Raw genomic sequence first — 25,093 nt, forward strand, 5'->3', positions numbered from 1 at the left:
GGCTGTTGCATGGCTTTTCCTGGCTAGACGTGAACAAGCATGTGTTCACCCTAGATAGTGCACCAACTCCAGACTAAAGAAATGATTCTGTCAGTGACTGTGAGGAGATACAGCCACCAGTAGCCTCAGGAGTCCTCTTCCTGCTCAGGGCTTTCAACCCAAGTATCCTAGACTTGGCTGAAGGAAAGAATTTCAGGATGGGCCAAGTAGAAAAAAGTTAGTGAGTTTATTAAGTATTGAGACAGTCACAGAGGAGGAGGGTAATACACAATCTCAAGACAGGTGTGTGGGCTTCTCCAGGAAGGCATGCTTAGGTGTCTTCACAATGGCCACACATATGAACCTACAGCCTTTTAAGTTACACTCTTCAAAAGATGTAATTTACAAGGTTTAAAGATTAAGCAAAGCTTAAAATTTAGTAAAGGGTTGAGATGACCTTGAACTTCGGGCCCTCCTACCTTCACTTTCTAAGTGCTGGAATTAAAGGCATGAGCCATCCTGACTAACATCATACTCAGGTTTACACAGTGCTGGGAATGGAACCCAAGTCTTCCTGGTAAGTTTGAGGTTAGCCAGGGCTACATGAGATCTGGCCTCAAGAAAAAAAAAAAAAAAAAAAAAAAAAAAAGGAAATGTTAAGTAAAATATATGAGCTGGTAACTCTTTAAACATTTATTTTATGTATATAAGTGTTTTGCATGCATATATGTTTGTGCACCACGTGCCCTCAAAGGTCATAAAAAGGCATCAAATCCCCTGGAACTGGAGTACAGCTGGTTGGTGAGCTGGCGGATGAGTGCTGGGACCAAAACTAGGTCTTCTGCAAAAGAGGCAAGCGTTATTAACTACTGAGCCATCTCTAATGCCAGCTCCAAGGTTAATTTATATTTTAATCTCGTGTGTGTGTGTGTGTGTGTGTGTGTGTGTGTGTGTGTGTGTGTGTGTGTGGTGTGCCCCCACTTGTGCTTTTGTTATTCAGCTAGGCTGGGTACTCAAGGTCACAGTCACAAACATCCTAGCCATGAGTATGCACAGTTTATTTCCTGTTTTTAACATCCTGTTTGAGTTGTCTTGAGGAGAGCACACTATCTCTGCAGGCAATGTTGCCTTTATCAATCATGCTGAGGTTTCTTGACTCTCAGTCAACAGGAAAGGTCAGGTAGATCCCTGGGTGAGGGGCTTCTTTCCCATGTCCCTTGATGTCCCTGTCTTTCTATTCTGTCCCAATTGTATTCAAGTCCACTTCAGTGAACCGATGAGTTCATTGAGATTACCTGCAAATGTGTGCATGATGGGCTACTTTTAGGTGCATGGATGACTGAGGACCAATAGCCCACCCTAGCATGGGAAAACACTGTTGAAGACTACTTCACTGGAGCTCCTGACACATCCCGCAAAGCTCCAGAAGGTATCCTCTGGCCAGCAACAGTGTACTGCTTATATGAACTGAGAGGCCTCCTGAGTCTTGTGAGTTTCCTGAACCTCCCTTTCCTATAAGAGCAAATATTTCCCCCACTGAGGAAACAGCTACACAGGGCAGGCCAAACAAGAGTTGATTGAAAGATGGTTACCATCTTGAACATACAGATGCACAAGATAAAACCATAAAGGAGGCTGGAGAACAGGCTAGTCTGTTATTAGCACTGGTTGCCCTTCCAGAAGACCCAGGTTTGATTCCCTAGCACCGGTAAGGCAATTCAAAACTGTTAATGCCAGTTCCAGGATATCTAATGCCCTCTTCTGGCCTCCTCAAGCACTGCATACGTGTGGTGCAAAATACCCATAGACATAAAAATAAAATTTAAATTAAAAAAGATATGACCATAAAAACTTAAACCAAACGATGCATTTTTCGAGATGGCATTACTATGTAGTCTAGAGTGGTCTCGAACTCAGGATCCTTCTGCCTCAGTCTCACTAGTGCTGGTATGTAGCCGTGCACCTAGCCTTAAACGCTGTGATTTTGGTAAAGTTAATGTAATGCATCCTTACTTCCAAAAGTCTGGCTCGAATAGCAGTTTCTGGAGGCAGGGACGGGAAACTCCGCGAAGATGGCATACAGACCATGGGCTAGATCCCTGCGTTCTCATGTAGCCTTTTCCAATCTTACAACACATCCCGCTTCCGCCAGTTTAACTACCACACACTTCTCTGCCCTGAACAAACGGTGCAACAAATCGTGTCAAGTCTGTCAGGGGACCCGAGGGCATAAACACGCACATTTCTACCTCTGCAAAACTCAGAGCCGTCACCAGGAAGGGGTTGCAACGATGCTCCAGCGACCAGATCGTGGAGCTGTGAAGTCCGGACCCAGGCACCCTATCCCCAGTCCAGGGCGCTTCCACGGGCTCCCCAACGCCCTCTGGCTCAGTTGCTTACACTCCCATGCGTCCGTCCTCCATCTCCGTAGTTCTCCATTCTCCACCTGGCACAGGCCAGCCTTGAGAGAGGATCTGAGTTGCCACTTGCTAGACTTAGGTTGCCACGGGAAAAGTTCTCAGGAGAGTTCTTCGCACGAATGGCGACGCGGCGTGGCCCTCGCGGCGGCCCGTAGGCGCCGGTTTTTATCTTCCGGGCCACCCTTCTCAGGGATCTCCGTTTAGCAGTCTTGCCGTAAGTGCTGTCTCTTCTCCAAGAACCGCTAGGTTTTTGGAAGGTCGGTAGCGGAAGAAATCGCCAGGGTCCTCACAAACCTCCTCCTGGAAGCCCCGGACGTCGCGGCCGGAAGTACGCAAGCGCTGCGCCTTGACCTCGCCGTGTCCAGTTCCGGGGTCGTTCCGCTCCGCTGTCCAGGCCGCGGCGTTGGACTCCCTCTTCTGCTGGGCTGCTGCCTCCGGTACACCGGCCCGGCCGGCCCGAGCCGAGCGGAACCGAGCGGATCCGGGTCCACTCGGCCCGGCCATGAGCGCGGTCGCATGATGCATCGCCGCTCGCGCCGCTGCAGCCGACGGCCGCGAGGAGCCGCAGCACTGGGCGACCCCACCCGGGCCTCGGGTAAGTGCAGTGCGTGCGGCGGCCGGGGCCACGACCCCAGGCTGCTCCTGGCGGCCTCCAAGCCGCAGTCCCCTCGTGGGTCCACTGCCTTCTCTGCCGATCCCGCAGAATCGGACCCTGTTTGCAACCTCAGGCTTTTGCCTGACCTTGGGCGCGACACCCAGCTCCGGAGCCAAGCGTTCTCTGTGGCTAATGTCAGGGTTGCTGTCATAAAGTGCTGTCTGTGGGCTGTGAAGTTTTTGTAGGCATGCTTTGTCGCACGTCTGTCTTCTCCAATCCTATGCCCCCCCACCCCACCCCCTTTAACCGAACTCTTCTCTTCTTTGTCGGTCGTCTTCTTTCTCCTCCCCCTGCCCCTGTCCATGGTATTAAGGGGTTAGTTACCCAGGAAGGGCGTCTTGGACAAGCAGGTCAGCTTTCAGGGTGATAAGGTTCAACTCCTCTGAGCTGTCATCATTTCTAGAACTAAGTCCCTTCTAGCTCTTAAATAGGCTCATTTTATTAGCTCGTGAACAGCCAGTTTATTGTGGCAATTACATTGGAGTAATGAGAGTTGCAGCTGTCTACTCTATAGCGGGTTTCACAGTTGTGTGTGGTGCTGTTCAAACCCAAGCTACAGCCTCCTTTGCAGTCCCCATAGAGACTGCATTCGTGTTTATTTTACTGGCTTGGATGGCAGGTCATTTACATTTCTTCCCAAATCTTTCCCAGCTGCCCATCAGGACAATGATCTTTCTAATGTTGTTTACAACTTTCACTTACCTAAAGTTAGAATACCTTGTTAAACTTGCACAATTGGTTGAAGTGAAAGGTTCTTGGAGTATTTTATAAAATGGTCTAATGAGAGTGTTAGCTAAATTTCACTTTTTGAATATTGCACAAAATAGACAGGTTGGAGGTGTGGAAATTGGATTGTATACTTTGTGCACAGGCTTCTGAGTTGAGAGCTGAGGAGAGGACAACAGTGAGTGAAGAGGTCATTTCACTAGAAATTTGTTCAGTTAGAACTCTTTTTTTTTTTTTTTTTTTTTTTCCGAGACAGGGTTTCTCTGTGTAGCTTTGCGCCATTCCTGGATCTCGCTCTGTAGACCAGGCTGGCCTCGAACTCACAAAGATCCGCCTGCCTCTGCCTCCTGAGTGCTGGGATTAAAGGCGTGCGCCACCACCGCCCGGCTCAATTAGAACTCTTAAGTGGGTGCACACCTTTAGTCCCAGCACTTGAGAGGCAGAAACAGGTGGATATCTGTGAGTTTGGGGCCATCCTGGTCTACATAGTGAGTTCTAGGACAGCCAGGGCTACACAGAGAAACCCTGTCTTGAAAAGCAAAAACAAAAACTCAATTTAGAACCCTGTAGCCCAGCTAATTGACTTGCCTTAAAACCAAACCCTTTCCCAAGAATGGAAAAGTAGACATGTATAGCCCCAGCATCCAAGAGTTGGAGGTAGAGATGAGAAGATCGAAAGTTTGGGCCTACCTCAAGCAAAACAAAACAAAATGGAAAAGTATTACTGTTAATAGAAAGACCCTCAGCTCAAAAGTATATGTGAAACTTTAAGAATGATTTTGACTAGTTAAAAGTATGGACAGGATTTTTGTTTGTTTGTTTGTTTGTTTGTTTGTTTTTTCCGAGACAGGGTTTCTCAGTGTAGTTTTGGTGCCTGTCCTAGATCTCACTCTGTAGACCAGGCTGACCTTGAACTCACAGAGATCCTCCTGGCTCTGCCTCCCGAGTGCTGGGATTAAAGGCATGCACCACCACTGCCCAGCTAGGATTTTATATTCTTAATGAAGTTGTTACTTGCTCGCGTGAACTTCGGTGATGTAATATGATAACAATATTAACCCAAGGAAGTGAGAATAGAAGTTAGTCCCCTCTAAAGTAGCGTCTGGGTGCATTGGAAGTGGTTTTGTTGTCCGCTCTAGCACTTCCTAGCTTCATTCTCTGCTGAACAATGACATGTGACATTTCCTAAAGGCAGCTTTTGAGGGACATTTCTTAAAAGTAATGTTTTGATTATAAAAGTAATGCTTTTAAAAGATTTGTTTTTATTTGTGTGCATGCGTGCATATGTGTACCTGCCCCTTGTGTACATGCATATGCCTGCAGAGGCCAGAAGAAAGCATCGGTTACCATGGAACTGGAGTTACAGGTTGTTGTGAGTGGCTCAAAGTGGGTGCTCTCTGGAAGAGTAGCATGTGCTCTTAACCACTGAAGCCATCTCTCCAGCCTGTATACACTTTCTTTTTTTTTTTTTTTTTGGTTTTTCGAGACAGGGTTTCTCTGTGTAGCTTTGCGCCTTTTCCTGGAACTCACTTGGTAGCCCAGGCTGGCCTCGAACTCACAGAGATCCGCCTGGCTCTGCCTCCCGAGTGCTGGGATTAAAGGCGTGCGCCACCACCGCCCGGCCTGTATACACTTTCTAAAGAATGTTTTCATGCACAAGCACAGAACAGAAGACATAAAATCAAAACTGAGCTCCAGGGCAGGGTGAACATTGACACCTTACCATGGGACACTTCAGTTTTAGCAGCTGAGGAGAGTTTAAGTCCACTGTGAACATTGCTGAGATACAAAATTTAGGGGGAACAGCCCTGCTCTCCACACTGCTAGTTGGGGTGGGGTTCTCCAAGCCACCCACTTGGTCATAGTTCACAGGAAGGACTCAGCTCACTGAAGGCGATAACGGTTAGTTGGTTTATTACAGAAAAGGGCTGCAAATTAAAGTTAGCCAAGAGAAAAGAATGGAATCCGGGCAGGTCTCAAATGCCAGCATCTGCCCTCCTCCTGTGGGTCCCCAGCTCCCTGACATTGCTGTGTGGCATTGTGTATGGAGTATTGCCAACCCAGGCCTCCTCTGATGAGGGGTGTGATGATCAGTGGAACGATAAGCAGCCTTACTTAGGTGGATAGGTACTGTGACACCCAGAGCCTCACAGCACATCACATGGTTAGGGGTTTGTTCTTATTTGTTTTTGGTTTTTTACTCTTCCTACTTGGAAATGTAATTCTTTGCTTTGCGGTTGACTAATGACTCTCTCTTCTAAACCATGGAGGAGACAAAGGTCAGTGGGAGAGCTTCGTAATTCCAGTTCTCTTCTATCTAAAAAGTCTCTGAAGTAGGGTGTGGTAGTATGTCTGTAGTCCTGGCTCCAAGCCTGAGACAGAAGGATTGCTTGGGCCCAGGAGTTTGAGCTAGCCTGAGCAACACAGCAGGTCTTTGTCTGGCTTTGTACTCCGTGCTCCATCTCCTGCTATTTGCACACATTTGTCTTGCTGCTCTGAGCCCTGCTTACTGCTGAATTCCACTGCTGTAAACAATTCATAGAATTCTGTTACTTCTTGAATGAAATCCAGACTGTGGACTATGTCTTATTGGCCCAGCACCTGCTCATTTTAAAAATACTATATTCAGTCATGGCTTGAAGATAGTGGGTGCTTGAAAATTGGTGAATGAATGCTTGTGCTAGGCAGAGAGAGTGAATGTGAATTTTCACTGGAGGAAGGAGCAGAAGCCCAGAGGAGCTCACCAAAACTTGTGGGAGAGGTGGAAGGACTGAGCCTTGACAAGTCTGGAGAAGAATTCAGTGAAGCAGCCCTGAGGAATTTGGACCAGATGGATTTGGAGAATGGAACTGAGATTTTGAAGAATAACTCTTGTTACTGGGATCTTGATCTAGGCTCCTTTTCATCTCTGGGGAAAGAATTCAGATGAGACATATCATAGTGTGGAACACTCTCAAAGGTGAGAGTGGACAGTGGCCCAAGGAACCATTATGGAGGGAAACGCAGTGACAGTGACCAGAGAGCTGGTCATGCTGCCCACACGTGTAGGCAGACTTCACACTGTGCTACTGAAGTCTTTGGGACAGAGCTTTCCTGAGAGGTGCCTTCCTGTGCAGGTGATTGACAGGCCACTGGATTAATCCCTAAGGGACAGGCAAGTTATGTCTTCATTCTTTACCAGGAAGCCTCTGCTAGGTAGAAGTCCTAGGATCTTTCTGGCAGTTCAGAAGCCATGTCTCCACCCAGGGCCAGAGATAACAACTCAGATCTCATTCTACCAGGTCCGAGTCCTGCAGCTTCCGCTCCTGGTTTTCCAAGTTGCCGGTTGTGAAGGGTGGGTCTGTCCTCAATGGCCTTTGAACCTACCAGTTTCTAACTAGTCCACTAATGCAGAGAGCTGTTGGGACCTAGTGCCAGAGGCTTGAGTGGCATAGGGTGAGGGCATCATGGAGAGGTAATGACAAGGACACTAAGTAGGAGTGTCCTCTGGCATACAGGAGAGCAGGGGCATTAGGCACGCAGGTTGAAAGCCTCTGAGGAACTCTTGGCTGCTTGAGGAAGCCAGGCCCCATGCTCAGAGCACAGTGGAGAGGGCCACCAGCTAGAGAAGTGTCGGTCTTTCTGGAGACAAACTTTCCAAGTGTCATTGAGATGCTTTGAAATTTCAGAATTCTGCTGTTCCGTAGAGTGCTCTTTCTCAACCCTGGGCTCTGGAGGGAGTGTGTGTCAGCAGGAGAACCCAGCAGTAGAGGCAGAGTGGCCCCAATCCCATATTCATAGGGTGTATTTGAATGACCCATCTCCAAGACTTGGCTCCTCATCTAACAGGAGTGTTCTGTGCTGAGTGAGCTTCATCGACACCATCTACCTTGAGCATCCTCCCTGCCCCACTTTTTTCTCCCAACCTCAAGCATCCTCCCCGTCCCCATCCCCCACAACATGCAACATCCACCCTGCTTTTCTCTCTCACTCACTCAATGTTCTGGAGTGTAGGGAAATCTCAAGAACCGCCCTGGTGAGGATGTGTCGGGAAACAAGCAGCAAGGGAGCAGCCAGCAAGAGGGGTGTGCAGCTCTGGGTGGCTGTGACTGCAGGCTGCAGAGGGTCTGTGCACAGGCAGGCGTGGAACTGATGTGACCCGATCCTCCAAGGATTGCACTGAATGCAAGCGGGGCAGGCTGGTCAGGTAACTAGAGGCACTGAGTCTACAACTGAGTGCACAGTGCCAGGATCTGGGTGGGCAGGGGAGGTGGAGATGTGGTCAGGTTGGGGATGCTTCTGAGGGTCAAGACGCCAGCCAACACTTGCTCAAGGTTTAGATGTGGGGGCTGGAGGAAGAGGCTAGTGAAGGTGAGTTTTTAGTAGTTGACCTTAGTGGCTAGATGGTGTAGTGTTGTTTATTGAAATGGGGAGGTGGGGACAGTGTAACAGAGGAGGCTGTGCTCCCAACCCTCCTGCAGTGGAATTTACTAGTAGCCAGTTGACTAGACAGTTATGTCACCAGTATGGGTATTTTCTAGATTCAGTTCTCTTTTCTAACCCCCTGGGCCTGTGATCCCCAAGACGTCACTTCAGAGAGCATGGGAGTAAAGAAGTCAGGACCCTAGCCAGGCGTGGTGGTGCATGCCTTTAATCCTAGCACTCGGGAGGCAGAGGTAGGTGGATCTCTGTGAGTTTGAGGCCAGCCTGGTCTACAGAGCAAGATCCAGGACAGGCAGGGCTGTTACATAGAGAAACCTTGCCTCAAAAGACAAAACAAAACAATATATATATTTGACCCATCCTGTGTGCTCCCCAGTTGGAGACCTGTGGGCAAGTGTAGCTGTTGAGGGGAAAGCTCAGTGATGCCTTTCACCCCTGAGGTGGCTCCTCCTCCTGTCCTCTGCTTCCATGTCTGTGTTCTCCAATTCCAACCTCTGTGACCTGCAGTGTTCCAAGTGCTGTTTTATTGTGACTAAGTATCTTTAACAGACACTTCTAGAAAGGTTAAATAAGGCTACTTTACTGCTTGCAGTATACAGCCCTTGCCAGTGTGTTGACACTTGGCTTTTGTTGGGTGTCACTGTATGTTCTTCAAGGTTAATAGTTTTTAGACTTAGTAATTAGAGGAGAAAATACTGGATTCATGTGCATAGGTGATCAGCCTGGCATGGGAAGCCAGTTCTACACTCAGGACTGTGCACTGGAGTGAACAGTGCTTTGGAAGCACTTTTCACAGGCGTTGTGCTAGGTCACACAGGCTCTTCATTTGCCACATCGAGTGAGGGTTGACTCCCTTGCAGTCATCCCCCCCACAACTTAGGTGCCCTTCTCACCTGTCTGGTGACATGCCCAGGACACTTGTCAAAGACGTAGGTATTCTTGACCACATGGAGGAGTCTGATGGGTGCCCCTCCTACTGCACCCAGTCTTCAGGAGTGCTGCATCTCCCCTCCCTCCAAGTCTGCTGCTGGGCTCCTCAGGACCTGGGTGCCCTCAGGTTCTCTACCACCTGTGTTTCAAGCATCTGCCTCTCCATCCTGGACTCTGATTTGCAATTCCAGGCCAAGTCTTGCTTTCAACACCCACTTCCTGTCACCATCTCTTTTGCTGGCCTGTCATCTCAGTAGACTATCGTGAGCCCTGGCAGGGTCTTGGAACAGAGAGGCCAGCCTTCTACGGCGCTTTGGGGGCACTGAAGGTTCTCGGCACTATGGATACATGACTGCATTTCTGTTCTTTCTCTTCCAGTCTCCACAGCTGTCCCTGAGTCTCGCTGCACTTCTTCTACCACCACCACCCCACTTCCTCCAGGGTCCAAAGGTGGTTGTTGTGTTGGGGTTTGTTTATTTGAGAAAGGGTCTCACTTTGCAGCCAGCTGTATGAGACCCGAAACTTGTGATCCTTTGTCTCTGTTCCTGGGTGTTGGGATTAAGGCATGAACTACTTCCTCCAACTGTACATTTTAGCAAGTTCCCACCATCATATGGCCATGTGCCCACCATCCCAGTGTGACAGGGCAGTCACACTACCCTCCCTCCAGGCCCCAAAGCCACTGGTCTGTTTAGTTATCTAGGCTTCTGCTTTGTTCAGTTTATGACAGTTGTCCAGTGCTGATCCTTTTCGTTCACTTTGCATCCCTAACACTGTGTTCTGAGGCTCCGTGAATGCGTTGTTTCTAAGCTGCATCATGCAGACGAAGACAGCTTTTCACTCACCTTCGGCAGTGTGAGGAACGCCCCTGTGCACACTCTCATGCAGGGGTCTGTGGGAATACTGCCTTGGATCACTTGGGAGGTCTGGATGTGAGTTCTCCCCAGGCCAAGGCTAGCCTCCCACCCTCTAACAGTTGGCTTTCTCCTCATCATCCCTGTCCTTTGCAGCTTCATTCCCTGGGCCTGCACACATGGGCCCCCATACCCCAGAATCAGAACTGCTCTGCTTCGGTGGCCTTAAGACAAGTTCAAAGCAAGGACAGAAGAAAGGGCCTCTGATAGGAGCCATATCTCACACTCCATCCCGCGGCTTCGTCAGCCCACTTGGCATCTGTTCTTGCATTCCCATAGTGTCCACTGCGGGCAAAATGTGGCATGGTCATAGCAAGGTGCCATGGGTGCAGGGGAGTGCTTCTGTGAGGTAGGGAGATGAAGAGCGTCCTCCGTGTGACTTCCAGTGTAGAAGTGGGGGGGGGGGGGACGCTGCAGAGAGTGTGACTTCCAGTGTGAAGGGGGGGGGGACGCTGCAGAGAGTGTGACTTCCAGTGTGGAAGGGGGGGGGGGACGCTGCAGAGAGTGTGACTTCCAGTGTGAAGGGGGGACGCTGCAGAGATGGAGTCAAGGCTTCCGACTCTCCCTTCAGCCTCAGGTGCCTCTCTCTTAACTGCAGTTAAGATTGTGCTTTTTTGGTTAGCCGTGCATGTGTGAGACCCTGCCTGGAGTCTTGCTCTGGAAAAAGAGTTGTAACTTTCTTAGCAGTCAGTGGCCTGGGCTCCCAACACTTTACTGAAAACGCTAGGAGAGGTCCCTGGTGACCCATGGGCCTTGTCTGTGGGGACTGACTGTCCCAGCCCTCCTGGTCCCCCTCCCTGCCCTGCCTCCTCTCTGGATGCCCATGTTCCCAGTGCCCCAGGGTCTAGGGTGAGCTTACCTGTCTCCACCTAGCCGCATGCTACTGTGCTGAGGCCTCTCATTCTAAGTCAGCTGGTATCTTGGGGCTTGCCTTGCCGACACCTCAGATTCGGTGAGCCCCATTCTCATCACTCCCCACTAGCCTGCAGTTCCGCTAGTGAACTCTGCCCATCCTTACTGCACTGCCACCCTTCCTGTGCCTGCCCTGTAGTCCCCTCAGGCCCTACTCTTCCTGCCCTCTGCCCACCATTGCTTGGGTGAGGGGACGAACTAGCCTCCTGGGTGACAGACCTCCCCTGCCAACCTCGTCCTGCCTTGATGCCAAGTACTCTTTGTGTGCTACCTCCTTAAGACACCTGTCCTCTTGGCCGAGTTCTGGTGCCTGAGCAAGGCGCTCAGAGGACTGCTAGTGGGGCCCAGTCCTGCCCCCATCACAGCCCCCTCTCTTGTGTGGTGCCCTTCCCACCTGGGTTCTCTGGGTTCTCTCCGTATCTGCTTGTCCATCAGGTGCCCTGTGGCCAGTCATCTTTCCTGCTCCTCACTCTGGTTCTTGCCATCTCTCCCCTCATCCCTCTGCTCTTGGTTTGGAAGCTTTCAGCATGTTGTTTGGGAGGCTCAGCCCCACCCCCACCCCCACCCCCACAAGTGTGAGAACCCTGTGGTTGAAGCTTTGCTCTTGAGTCTCTGTGTTGTTTTTTAAGTGCCTGGTGCTTGGGTGCCCAGCCCCAGGTGATGAGGTGTGTCTCTGTCAGCTGCAGAAGTCTGCTCTCTGTGTCTGTATGTAAGGCACTGGTGGATTGTGACTACTGCAACCATCAGCTCAGTGTGAGATCAGGGTCCCAGGCGGGCACTTGGGGCATAACAGTATTAGATGTCCTATCCCTCATTCTTGGAGGAACCGATCACCAACAGATACTGATTCTTGAGTTCCTTCTGCTTCTGTCCACATGACCACAGAGCCTGAAGTCACAGATGAGAGTAAATGGAAGACAGCCTTGGCTCACAAATGCACTGACCAGGATGTGGCTTCTCCTGAAGCTTTTCCTCCAGCACTGCCCCAGTCCCTGGACTAGCCACTTTACCCCTGCGTCTTCTCTCGTGGGAGCCTCACAGATGCACAGGGAAACACAGATTTGAAGTGTATACTTCATCTGTTCCAAACAACTTAGTGAATAGTTAAAGCATGGTCTCACAGTGTAGCCCAGGCTGGCCTCAAACTTGAGACAGTCCTCCTGCTTTGGGCTCCTGAGTGCTGGGGTTACAGCTGTGCCCACAGTGGGTTACTTCATGAATTTGGCTTTGATAAATCCATGTGCCCATGTCCCTTGCTTCAGCTGGAAGGCAACCTCAGCCTCTTGAGCTGGAACCCGTTTCAGGTTCCTCGGACACCTGTTGGTTTGTGTGATTTGTGGTCCCACAGGAGAGTCACTGTGTATGTGTTCCTTCACTTGGTTTGTGGTCCCACAGGAGAATCACTCCGTACGTGTTCCTTCACTTCGCTGGAGTTTGTGAGACTTTCCAGTGCTTCTGCTCGTTCAGTCACTTTCTCTTCCCTGTGTGAATATGCCACACTCTGTCAGTCTCCTGCAGACACCATCTGCAGTGGCCCTCACTCAGTGCTAGCACTTCCTCTTGGCCACTCTGCCCCCCTTTTTAGCAGTGCCTGGTGCTATAATTGCCCCCCTCAGTCACACTCTGCCTATCCTGTGGCTCCTCCTCCATGGCTAGTGGGAACAGGCTACTGCTGGACAGAAAGGTGAGCCAGGTGTGGCCCTCCCTCCTATCCCTGGATCTTTCTTTTCTCTTCTTTTCTTCTTTCTTCCTTCCTTCCTTCCTTCCTTCCTTCCTTCCTTCCTTCCTTCCTTTCTTTCTTTCTTTCTTTCTTTCTCTCTTTCTGTCTTTCTTTCTTTCTTTCTTTCTGAGATTTTTGAGACAGGGTCTCTCCTGAGTCTCACAGTGTAGACCCAGCTGGCTTCAGACTCATAAAGATTTGCCTGCCTCTGCCTCCCAAGTACTAGGATCAAAAACATGTACCACCATACCTTTTCTTGAAGGATTCAGGCATCTGGATTTGGAGCTAACATGAGGAGGGTAAAAGAGACTACAGTAAGTCATTGTTGGCTGCAGTAGTGTGTGCCCCAGTCTTAGCTGCTGGGTCCTGTGGCTCGATGGCTTGAGCCCATGAGTTGGAGGCTAGCCTGGACAGCTTATAATACCTTATCTCAAAAACATAAATAATAAGATCAATAATTTTGTTCCACGGTTAGTTTGCTGGTGATCAGAACTCAGAAGCCCGATGATTTCATTGTTGGGGACAGTCCCAAGTGCAGAGCCACAGTGCTGCTGTAGACCGTGTGTGTGACATCCATGGTTCACAGACTTGTGCTGTGCACTGCTCTGTCACTCAGCAGGTAACCTGTCATTGAGTTTATTGTCTTGCAGGCCACATCACACAGGACAACATGCGCCTTACAGTCCTGAAAAAAAGGCACAAGTGCTCCCATGATGCTTAGAAGCAATTTGTAAGGTGAGTGTGCGGCTGGTGTGTGTGACCGAGTCTCACTCTAGCTAAGACTTACTTCAAACTTACCATCCTCTTGTCGCAGCCTCCTGAGTGCAGGGATTATGGGCACAAGCCACCAATCCAGCTCATTGTGACTCTTGACTTAGAGCACAGTATCCCTCCCTAGCTGATGTAGCTATGGATTGTGGGACAGGTAAGGGTGTGTATATGGTCAAGCCCAGAGGCAGCTGCAGTCTGAGGCTATAGGCGGAGTTTTCCTGTCCCAACTGCCTGGTACCAAAGAAACCCACAGAGGCTTATATTAATTACAAATGCTCGTCCAATAGCTCAGGCTTATTACTAACTAACTCTTACACTTAAATTAACCTGTAGTTCTTTTTATGCTTTGCCCATGGCCCATGGCTTGTTACTTCATATTTTACACATCCTGTTTGCTTAGCAGCTGGCTGTCAACTACCATTTGGTTCCCTAAGAGGCTAGTCTCAGGGTGAGGCACATTCACTCAGAGCTCTTCCAGAATGGACCATCAAGGGTGTGGCACCAGCAGACATTAGTGTCTGTTGTGTGGGCCATGGCTCCTGGTGGGTCATGTGGGCCAGCATCACATTTCTTGGTGTTAGCCGTGTTCTCTCTGCGTCTGGAGTGCTTCCCTCGCGTTTCCTCTCCTTCCCATTGCACTAATGCAGTGGACACGGTGACCTGGGGTGGAGCAGCTCACAGACAGCTGCAGTCTGCTGTGCTCAGTGACTGCCTTCTTTCAGATTTTGTACAGGTATGGCAGCACATGCTTGTCATCACAGCACTTAGTGGGTAGAGGCTGGGGGGTCAGGAGTTCAAGGACAGCCTGAGCTACCTGAGAACTTGTCTCACAAGAAAAGAAAAGAGGAGAGAAGAGAAGAGGAGAGGAGAGGAGAGGAGAGGAGAGGAGAGGAGAGGAGAGGAGAGGAGAGAAGAGAAGAGAAGAGAAGAGAAGAGAAGAGAAGAGAAGAGAAGAAAAGGGGAAATAAAGTGACACTTGGATCTTGGGCTGTTTTCCTTCTTTGGTGTCCATGGATTTGTAGGTGCACAACTCCAGCACACACATGTTCTACACTGCCAGCCTGATGTGCACATCTGAGAACATCCTGCCACAGCCATTGTTCGGTGTGTCTGGGGGTGCCATTCTTCTGTGGATATCCCTGCCACCTGTACCCCAGGAAGAGCAGAGCCCTCCGTGCCCTGGCAGCTTTCATGGGACCGGAGCCGGGAAGCACAGCAGAGCTGGCACCACTCAGTAGTGGCTGTGCCCCTGTGTGACATGCAGCGCTCTGCCCTCCAGGGAGAGCTCAGACGGAAACCATGGAATTCTGACCCCAGAACCTCTTGTCCCTCCGTGTTAGCCAGGCTGTTCCTCACAGAACATGCCTAGCAGAGGAAACCAGAAAACAAAGGGGTCCTGGCCTGTAGAATCCTTCAGCTGGAGGCCTTGATGTTCCTGGGCCCAGTTATGGTTTGTTTACAGAATTGGATATTCGCTGGGTGTGGTGTCACCCTGCCTTTAATCTCAGCACTTAGGAGGAAGAGGCAGGTAGATCTCTGTGGGACTGGGTCAAGTCTAATCCACAGAGCCAGTTCCAGGCCAGCCAGGGCTATACAGTGAAATCACGTTTTAAAAAGAAAAAGAAGTGGGAATCCCAGGAGAGTGTTGGATCTGTGAGGGGCCTTTCCTGTCATATCTGTCTTTAAGCAGATAGCTCTTGCTGTGTGCAAGTACCCTCTGTCTCAGCATGTTGATGGCAGGCAGGGAGCAGGTGAGGCAGGGGTGTGGAACCTGGCTGGTGGACACACCGAGATCAGTATCCTCTGTCTCAGCATGTTGATGGCAGGCAGGGAGCAGGTGAGGCAGGGGGGTAGAACCTGGCTGGTGGACACACCGAGATCTCAGATGAGGCAGAGCCACCCAGCCTCTTGTTGGCCCTTCAGAACCAGGCTCAGCCAGTGGTGCCTGAGGTTCTGAGACCCCAGTCCCAGTGTTTAGGAAGAAGGAGCTGTGCAGAGTGTTTGCAGGCAGGAGACGCAATGTCCTGTGTGACTTACAGAGGCCTGCCCGGGAAAGCTGCATGAGGGCATGAGGAGGGCAGCCCTGGCCCGGGCAGATGTCCCCATTCTTCTGTCCTCTATGGTACCCGACACCGCCCGGAAGCTCTTTTGCTCTGATTCTTCTCTGGCTGTGGAAACAATGGTGTCTTCTTGCCCTGGTATGTGCTGCGCGTCAAAGTTCTGTACTCTGCCAATGGGGACACCCATTGGCAAGTGTGTTCCACTTACAATTAAGAAAAAAAATGTATGTCCGGACTTGAAAAGCCATGCTGCTGATTGGTGGAGCCGCAAGAACAGCCCCACCCCCTTTGCCCGCCTCGATGCTGCTGTGGAGGGGCAGGTTCACCTTGGTGCCCATCACCATTTCCCTTCCATGTACCAAGGCCAGGACACAGCCGGACCCTCCCTCTCTCACTGTACTTGTCCCCAGTGTTCCCACCCTTAGCAAACATGATAAGAGAAGGCCGAGCCGGGCAGGCCAGGCGCCGCCGCCGCCACCACAGAGCAGTTCCTGCTAGAGTCCAGTCCTTCAGCTCCTCTGATCTCTCTGCTCTTGGCAGTTGGAGGCCACAGGAAGTGCGGGGAAAGTCTGGGAAGAAAGACTGGATTCATAAACAGGAGACCTTATGAAGGTTAAAAATCACGTGCTAGAAGCAGCGTATGATTGAGGAATCGAGAGGTGAAAACAGGAGCTGTCCGCAAAAGCTGTTGCCCACCTTCCGCATTAACCTGGGGAGGAGGAAGCTGAGGTGGAGGAGGGCAGCCAGCTACAAGCTCAGCCTGGTGAGTCTCTAGGAAGGGGAAGACAGAACACTGTTGGCCCATGCTTCTTTCCCTATGCCTTGGTGACGTCTGTGTGGAGGGGGTGAAAGCCCTGTCCAGAGCACAGACAGGTCAGGTCACTGGGGACAGCAGTGTCCACCAGGGTCCTCTATGTGTGCTGGATGCTGTGATTCTGTACAGCTGGTGCCTTTCGTTATCTCTGTATGTGGTAGGTGACAGCTTTGCATGCACAGGCAAACCACACACTGACCCCTTGGGTCTCACACAGCAGGACAGTGAAGAAGGCAGAGATTGAGTCCTCGGCTAGTCTGGCACTTGGGTCCTTTTCTGCTCAGTGTATTTGAGCTGACTTGGCCCGTGTGTTAAGTGTGTATGTGTATGCGTGGTTTTGCCCAGGATCCTCACCAGCTCTCACCCCCTCTGCAGGGTGTGACAGGGAATCATGCAGCCGTCAGGACACAGGCTCCGGGACATCGAGCATCATCCTCTCCTGACCGACAATGACACTTACGATTCTGCGTCCTCTGAGGCCGACATGGCAGACAGGGTGTGGTTCATCCGTGATGGCTGTGGCATGGTCTGTGCTGTTATGACATGGCTTCTCGTCGTCTATGCAGACTTCGTGGTGACCTTCGTCATGTTGCTGCCTTCCAAAGACTTCTGGTACTCTGTGGTGAATGGAGTCATCTTCAACTGCTTGGCGGTGCTCGCACTGTCATCCCACCTAAGAACCATGCTCACTGACCCGGTGAGTACACGCATCTCGGCTTAGAACATTGGCATGTCTTGATGCTGTCAAGGAGCAGCACACTGCACTGCACAGATATGTGCAGACATGAAGACTGTGCTGGGCTGTCTCTGGAGCAGAGTCCTGGTGGCCTCCGAGTGAAGGCAGACCTGGACTTCAGCTCCTCGGTTCCTGATGCCGTGACATACTCTTTTTGTGGCCACCCTAGAGCTGGGAGAGGTGGCTGGAGTTTCCTTCTGGCAAGGGCAATCTGAAGGCCATGTGAAAGCAGTCCCCACAGGCGGCCACTGCAGGTGTATGAGGCCGTGTGTGTTCCTTCCAAGAGAGTTCTGAGCTTCTTTACAGCACTGACTGTGACCCTGGCTCAGGGACCCCGGTCTGTGCATGGAGAGTGACCTGTGCTTGTGTCTGCCAGTTTGCTCCCACGAAGGTGACAAGAGAGGAGTGCTAGCTGGGCAGCACCCTGTAAACCAGTGGATTCCAGCATGCATATCAGACAGCCTGATGGAATACGGTTCATAAGAGTAGCAAAATTACAGTTATGAAATGAAACGAAATCATCTTATGAGGAACATTAGGGTCCCAGCATCAGGAAGGTTGAGAACCACTGTTGTAAGCTTATATTGCCATCTACGATGGAAGCAAGGCTGCCTGGCCTTGCAGGCTGCCTCTCTGCCATGTTGGGAATCACAGCATAGCCTTTGCTTTCTCTCCTGTCTGATTCAGTGGCCTTGGCTAGCCTATCCACAGCTAGTCTGTCCACAGCTAGCCTATCCACAGCTAGTCTGTCCACAGCTAGTCTGTCCACAGCTGGCCTGTCCACAGCTAGTCTGTCCACAGCTAGTCTGTCCACAGCTAGCCTGTACAGCTAGTCTGTCCACAGCTAGTCTGTCCACAGCTAGCCTGTACAGCTAGTCTGTCCACAGCTAGTCTATCCACAGTTAGTCTGTCCACAGCTAGCCTGTACAGCTAGTCTGTCCACAGCTAGTCTGTCCACAGCTAGCCTGTCATCCACAGCTAGTCTGTCCACAACTAGTCTGTCCACAGCTAGCCTGTCCACAGCTAGTCTGTCCACAGCTAGCCTGTCCACAGCTAGTCTGTCCACAGCTAGTCTGTCCACAGCTAGCCTGTCCACAGCTAGCCTGTCCACAGCTAGCCTGTCCACAGCTAGCCTATGAACAGAACTGTGTCGTAGACCTCACCCTGTAGTGCAGTCTGCCAGTGGCCTGGAGCCTCTGGCCGCACTAACTCCCTTCCTCAAACTCAGCATACTTGGGGCTTCAGAAGCCTTTGTTTTCCTGAAACAAGATCTCACTATATAGCCCAGGCTGGGTTCAAACTCAGCCATCCTCCTGCATCTGCCTCCCCAGTGCTGGGATTATGGGCATGTTTTACTGACTTTTTTTTTTTTTGTAGAGGAGGGGGCCAGAGTGGTTAAGAGGGTGGCCCTGTGTAGCCCTAGCTGGCTGGAACTCAGTATATAGATTAGGCTGGCCTCAGACTAGTGGCAGTCCTCCTGCCTCCGCCTCTCAAGTGCTAGGATTATGGTGTGAGCCTTGTTTTATTGTTCTGCCTTCCTTTCACCCAACTGTCCATCTGTGTGCACAGGGGGCTGTCCCCAAAGGCAACGCCACCAAGGAGTACATGGAGAGCTTGCAGCTGAAGCCTGGCGAGGTCATCTACAAGTGCCCCAAGTGCTGCTGCATCAAGCCGGAGCGTGCCCACCACTGCAGGTACAGCCTCCGCTCTCCGCAGAGCCCTGCTCAGGGCCAGCACCTGTAGTCTGGGGAGTGTGCACACGGTGCAGACCTCAGGTCCCTTCCCTGTGGAAGTGACAAGGTGTCCACTTGTTTTCCTGGTCTGGTTGCCATGGGCTTCTGGCACATGGATGTTGTAGCTGGAAAAGCAGGCCTCTGTATGGTTGCTGCCCTTCCTGCCTGGCAGGAGCTGCAGACTAGGTGCAGGCTCCTGTAGACATGGTGTCTGACACTGGCTAACGAGAAGGAGGAGCAGCAGTCCAGCCCACAAACGTGCATTTCAACGGCAGCCTCCCCTGGGCTCCGTCCACTGGCCTTTGCTGCAGTCTGTCATTTGCCCTGCTGTGCCAGGACTTGGTTTTAAACAGGCTGCCGTTCCTTGGGGGTGCTGATATCGGGTGTGGAGGGTGAACCTGGGATACTTCTCCATCCCAGGGAATCTGTTGGGCTTCCTCGTCCTGGACTGAGTCTCTGTGTGTGCACAAAGATGGAGTGTGACCTCCCCTTGAAGTGTCTTCCTCCTGATGGGTTGGGGTTTGCAAGTGAGAGCAAGTAAAGAAGAGCCGGGCTGTCAGCAGGCCGCGGGGAGGACAGACGGTGTAGGAGGGTTGTCCACCTGTCGCTGTGGAAAAGTGGGAGACTACGGCCAGCTAGGCCAGAAAGCAAACACAGGTGCCGTGGTATCGCGAGAGAGTAGCGGCCTTGGGCTAGGGCTGGCATGGGGAGTGACTGGCTGTGGACACAAATTCCTTTGGGGGTCACCTCACAGCTCCACAAGTGCAGGAGTCACTTGGTCGTGCATTTAAAGTGAGTGCGCTGCTGTGGCAGGAAGTTACTCCTGCCATCCATTGGAGATGACCTGGGAATGTTTGGAAGCTGTTAGGTTGGCAGGTACACCAGGGAACATGAGAGAAACTACATCCGACAGAGTGGAATAGTTAAGAGACCAGGGAGCCAACTACTGCTGTACAGTGCTTACTGGATGCAGTCAGTGATGTAAGCTGTTTCAGAAACTCACCTAGCAGCAGAGTCAGGCATGAGGAACAGTGTAGGAAAAGGCACAATACACACTTGTAATCCTAGCACTTAGGAGGCTAAGGCAGGAGGATCGTCGTGAATTTGAGGCCAGCCAGTTTGAGACTTGTCACAGGTGTCAGCAGAGTGCTGTGCAAAGATGTCCCCCGGCCTCTCCCACCTTGGATTTCATTTGGTGTCTGTCACTGGTTTGCCCAGAGCACAAGGTACTGAACAGTGCACTCTCCTTTGCAGTATTTGCAAAAGGTGTATTCGGAAAATGGACCATCACTGCCCGTGGGTTAACAACTGCGTAGGAGAAAAGAACCAGCGATTCTTCGTGCTCTTCACGGTGAGTGGAAACTTTGCATGGAGATTGTGTTGAACTGGACATTCTGAAATTGAACCCACTGGAGCTGGGGACGTATTTAGCCTCAGAGCTGATGGCTGCGTTGGCACATGCAGGGCACAGTCCAGGGGTGACTGTCTGCTACTTGTATTACATCGCCTGTGGGTTTGTCTGGCCCCTCTCAGTCACTGCTGTCATACACAGGGCCTTCCTTTAGCCGCAGAGCTCAGTTCCCTGCTTGTTTGCCATGTAACCATCGGGCTTGATCCGCTGTGGGCTTGGACCGGCCGCCAGCACTCTTCCATGGGTGCGTGGCGGGGGAAGTGTGAGAGAGAGAGGCGGGCTGAGAGAGAGCGAGAGCAGCCAGCCTCTGCTTGTAGGATGACAAATTGTTCGAAAGAGCTAATCCGTCTCCCTCCTTCTAGATGTACATAGCTCTGTCTTCAGTCCATGCTCTGATTCTCTGTGGACTTCAGTTCATCTCCTGTGTCCGAGGGCAGTGGACAGGTAACTGATGCTCTCTGTGTCATTCCTGAAAGTTTTGTAGTTATCGGGGAGGGTCCCGAGGGAGAATCAGTTTCCTGGATGTGGGGACACACACACACACACACACACACACACGCACGCACGCACGCACGCACACACACACACACACACGCACGCACACATTCGCACACAAAACCAACCTTATTCGTAATAACCTGAGCTTAGTTTGTTGTAGTTGTTTGTTAGTTTTTGGGTTGTTTTTTGTTGTTTTGTTTTGTTTTTTAAACAGGGTCTAACTTTGTATCCCAGGTTGACCTTGAACTCAGGGATGGTTCTTTTACCTCAGCTTCCTAGGTGTTGGAATACCAGGTATAAGCCATTGTGCCGGTAAAAAGCTGACATTTCTTAAGACCAGAGTGTGGTAGTTTCACCCTGCTATCCTGCTTATTTGCTGAGTCCTCACTGGATCCCTCACTCAAGGCGGGATGAATTTCTGATAGGTCATTTTAGCTACTTGCAGACTTTAGACACTAGAAGCGGGCAGGATTGCCACCAGCCCATCAGTTCTGTGTTCGCTTTCTGGCTGGCTTAGTCAGTCATGATTCACAGCTGTCTTGGCGTGGCCTGATGGGGTATCCAGATAGGTGTGATCCAGACGGCCCTTGACTGGCAGCTGCAGAAAGGCAGAGGGGCTGAACTCCTGTGACAGTAGCCACACAGTGTCGGTACAGGAGTGTCCTTCAGGACAGTCCTATACCTCTGGGAGACCAGGCAACTCAGCGTGACCTTATCTCATAAAGAGAGCAGGGGTAGAGCTCAGTAGTAAAACGCTTGCCTGGCGTTTGTCAAGCCCTGACTCCAACCCGCAGTGCAGTAAGAACTTCAGGGAAGGTGGTGGACTTGGGAGGTTGCTGGCTAGGAAGGGTGGGCAGGCTGTGTGCTGGGCAGGCTGTGTGCCAGCTTCTTGGAGAGCTCGAGGGCACTCCAAGGGAGCACATTCCTTCCAGGAAACTCACTGCAGGTGCCAGGGGTGTGTGAGTGTAGGGCTCCCTCCCTGTGGTGTAGGGTGCTTGTGGTGCACTGACCACACCTCCCTCTCATCCCCAGAGTGCAGCGACTTCTCACCTCCCATAACTGTAATCCTGTTGGTCTTCCTGTGCCTTGAGGGCCTCCTGTTCTTCACGTTCACCGCGGTCATGTTTGGCACCCAGATCCACTCAATATGCAATGATGAAACAGTGAGTCTTGTTCTGTGTCTGCGGGGGGTGGGGGGTGGGGGGGGTGAGGGGGGGTCCTGATCTGGAGTCTTGGACATTGCTCTGTGTCTGTGGGCGGGGTGGGGGGGTCTGATCTGGAGTCTTGGACATTGTTCTGTGTCTGCGGGCGGGGTGGGGGGGCCTGATTTGGAGTCTTGGACATTGCTCTGTGTCTGTGGGCGGGGTGGGGGGGTCTGATCTGGAGTCTTGGACATTGTTCTGTGTCTGCGGGCGGGGTGGGGGGGCCTGATTTGGAGTCTTGGACATTGCTCTGTGTCTGTGGGTGGGGTGGAGGTTCTGATCTGGAGTCTTGGACATTGCTCTGTGTCTGCGGGTGGGGTGGGGGGTCTGATCTGCAGTCTTGGACAGCCTCGGACCCACAGGCCTGTGTTTGCTGATCCCTCCATTGACACAGTGTTGTCTCTGGGCCTCGGATTGATGGAAGTCAGTTAGGCCAAGCAGGCCCTGGGTCAGAATGCTCAGCGGGTCTCAGGAACTTAACTGCCCTCCTACCCCTGCAGGCCTGGAGTAGGTGCTGTGTAAATACATGACTGAGTAGGAATTCAAGCAAGGGGTTGGTCCCATGCAGAGGGTCACTGCCTGTCAAGAGCCGCAGCAGGCTGACTTTGAGGCTGGTCCATGCGGATGGCCGCAGCCTGGCTGTGTGAGAGAGACAGGGAGGGGCACTCTCAGTGCCCGGCCACTCCGTGCCCAGGTCCACACAGGCTTTGGAGGCCTGGCAGCAGACTCGGGTTTAGCTGTGTGGAGCAGCAGGCTGTCTGTGGGTCGCTCCTCACTGCTACTGTGACTTCTTCTGCTTCCAGGAGATCGAGAGACTGAAGAGCGAGAAGCCGACGTGGGAGCGAAGACTGAGGTGGGAAGGAATGAAGTCTGTCTTCGGGGGCCCCCCCTCCCTCCTCTGGATGAACCCCTTTGTTGGCTTCCGATTCAGACGGCTGCAATTGAGGGCTAGGAAAGGGGGCCCCGAGTTCTCTGTGTGAGCCTTCAGGGCAGGGATGTCTGCAGACATCTTGATGCTCCCTGGCCTGCAGACACAGCAGCCTGGTGGGCAGATGGAGCGGGCCAGCTGACGGGGCCAGGAGCAGCTTCGTGGACTGAGGGCCGCAGGGGCTTGTCAGTTTTTTGTGTGTACTGCCAGGAGAAGCATGCAGCCCCAGGAGGCCATCCTGTCACCATCCTGACACTTGGGATGTCATGTGGGCTGAGAGCAGAGCTGCTTCTCAATCATGAAGAAAGACGCCCAGCAGCAGCTGCTGGAGGCCTGCTGGCCCATCCCCAGCACACTCCCTTTCCAGAAGGGTTTCCACAGAGACTTTGTGGCTTGGAGGGCTCCAACCCCTAGCACTGAACAGTGAAGATGGCTTCCAGAACACTCCCTGCTGTCCGGAATGGGCATCCTTTGACCCTTCCAGCAAGTCTGTATGTGCTCATCTGTGTGTGTGTCTCTGTGTGCGTGTCTCTGTGTGTGTGCATGCGCGCATGTGTCAGAATCAGCAGTGTTGTTCAGGCACGTGTGTGGTAGACAAGCTGTCTTTCCGACTCCAGTGTTTCAGGGAAGTGGGACGCACTGCTGGCCCTCGCTGGCCTTCTATGAATGTATCATACAGTGTCCAGATCCAAAGAACAGGCATGCCTGCGCATGGGCCCGGCCTCCTGCTTTTATTTCACTGAAAGTAGTATTGAGGGCGTGGAGCTGAGGTTTTGTTGTTCCAGCCAAACTAACAGCATGCAACAGTCCTCAACAAGGAAGGTGGTGCCCTGTGCTGAGGCCCAGCACTGCGGGGAGGGGCCATGGGAGCTCAGCCTGAGAGAAGCGAGCCGCCTTGGCCCCTTTGGGCAGGTGCTGCAGGGGGCCAGCCTGGTGCCTGAGCTGTCAGAGCAGTGACTGATGACTTTATTTCTCCACATGGCGCTGCAGTCAGAGTGCACCCTTGGTGCGGCTTCGAATACGGCAGTACACACACAGCTCCCCTCGGGGACTTGCCTTAAACTTCTAGGTTGTTCCTTTGCTGCTGAGTGAGAGCGGTCTGACAGAGGCTGGGGACTTGTGAGTCCGCTCCCATGCAGACACCAGTGTTTCCCTGTTGGGACCAGCTGCCTTTCTGTCTTGTGATACCATGACTGTTGGCCATGTCAGTCGCTTTTGCCCGGCCCTCCTCTGGGCTTCTGTGCCACTGAGGGGAACCCCAGGACCTGTGAGCCTAGCCCTAATGCAGTGAGCAAACTGTGGGGCGGCCTCAGATTGTCTCTGCATTCATTTGCACATGTGTCTGGGCATGCAGGCTCTGGTGGTGTCATCCTCCAGTGTGGAATCTGTGGCGGTGAATCCAAGCTGAGTATACTTGACTTTTCAACTCCTCAGTGTGATTTTATATGAAATAAAGTGACCCGTCCACAGTTCTCACCTCCTGCAGCCCTCTTCTTCCTGGGTGGCCTGCTTGCCTTTTCTCCAGAATCTAACTGCTGTGTGCCTGTGATGGGATGTGGGCATCTGGGCACAGTTCCCAGAGTCACCTGCAGCTGTTCCCCGGCTAGGATTTTTCTCTGAGACCCCTTAACTTTCTCCTGAATGGCCTTGGGGAAAAAAATTTTTTTTTAGTTTATCTTAAAATAAAAACTAAAGCTGAGCATAGAAGCTGGTATCTGTAACCTCAGGCCTTGGGCAGGAGGATTGATTGCTGTGCTTTTGAGGCCAGTCTGCCTAAAGAGTCTAACTGACCCAAACGTGAACAAATGCTATTAAAAACCTTTCTGAGCTGGACGGAGGTTGTGCACACCTTTAACCTCAGCACTTGGGAGGCAGGGGCAGGTGGATCTCTGAGTTCAAGGCCAGCCTGGGCTACAGAGAGTTCCAGGACAGCCAGGGGGTACACAGAGAAACCCTGTCTCAACTCCCCACCCCCATGAAAGAAAGGAAAGGAGGGGGGCTGCATGAGGAAGGACCCAAAATGGCCTCTGATCCGCACAGCCCTGGGTGTGCTGTACAGATGCTACCTTGAGAGGCTCATGGTGGCTTTCCTGACAGGAACACGGGATACCTGGCCCACCGCTGCAGCTCCTAGCCTGAGGCCTTTAGCTGTGACCCTGCCTGCGTCCCTCCTGGGGTCTTAGGAGGCTTCACCATACAGGGCAACCAGGACTGGTGAGAAGGGGGTGAGGCCTGGGTATGAGACCAAAAGGTGTCACCATG

The 25,093-nt window shown here is 51.9% G+C and overlaps 1 protein-coding gene across 2 annotated transcripts; it reads left to right on the top strand.

Moving 5' to 3' along the window:
• The first annotated feature begins 665 nt into the window (after positions 1-665).
• Zdhhc7 (zinc finger DHHC-type palmitoyltransferase 7) lies at positions 666-24,307 on the top strand. Of its 2 annotated transcripts, XM_052729310.1 has the most exons (9): positions 666-2,994; positions 13,329-13,413; positions 16,050-16,272; positions 16,699-17,020; positions 18,629-18,753; positions 20,047-20,143; positions 20,566-20,647; positions 21,734-21,864; positions 22,707-24,307. In XM_052729310.1, exons 4-9 carry the CDS (start codon positions 16,715-16,717, stop codon positions 22,881-22,883), a joined length of 918 nt encoding a protein of 305 aa, XP_052585270.1. In that variant the 5' UTR covers positions 666-2,994; positions 13,329-13,413; positions 16,050-16,272; positions 16,699-16,714; the 3' UTR covers positions 22,884-24,307. The 2 variants fall into 2 exon arrangements, with proteins under 2 accessions (XP_052585270.1, XP_052585269.1); XM_052729309.1 differs by lacking the exon at positions 16,050-16,272 and having other exon boundaries at positions 668-2,994.
• Positions 24,308-25,093: the final 786 nt, after the last annotated feature.

This window comes from Peromyscus californicus, unplaced genomic scaffold, assembly GCF_007827085.1.
Source record: "Peromyscus californicus insignis strain IS unplaced genomic scaffold, ASM782708v3 Scaffold_8__1_contigs__length_139910024, whole genome shotgun sequence".
NCBI lineage: Eukaryota > Metazoa > Chordata > Mammalia > Rodentia > Cricetidae > Peromyscus > Peromyscus californicus.

Coding starts and splice junctions, on each gene's coding strand:
- Zdhhc7 (XM_052729310.1), top strand. CDS start 16,715: ATGCAGCCGTCAGGACACAGGCTCCGGGACATCGAGCATCATCCTCTC. Junction 17,021..18,628: donor GAACCATGCTCACTGACCCG/GTGAGTACACGC, acceptor CTGTGTGCACAG/GGGGCTGTCCCCAAAGGCAA. Junction 21,865..22,706: donor CAATATGCAATGATGAAACA/GTGAGTCTTGTT, acceptor TTCTGCTTCCAG/GAGATCGAGAGACTGAAGAG.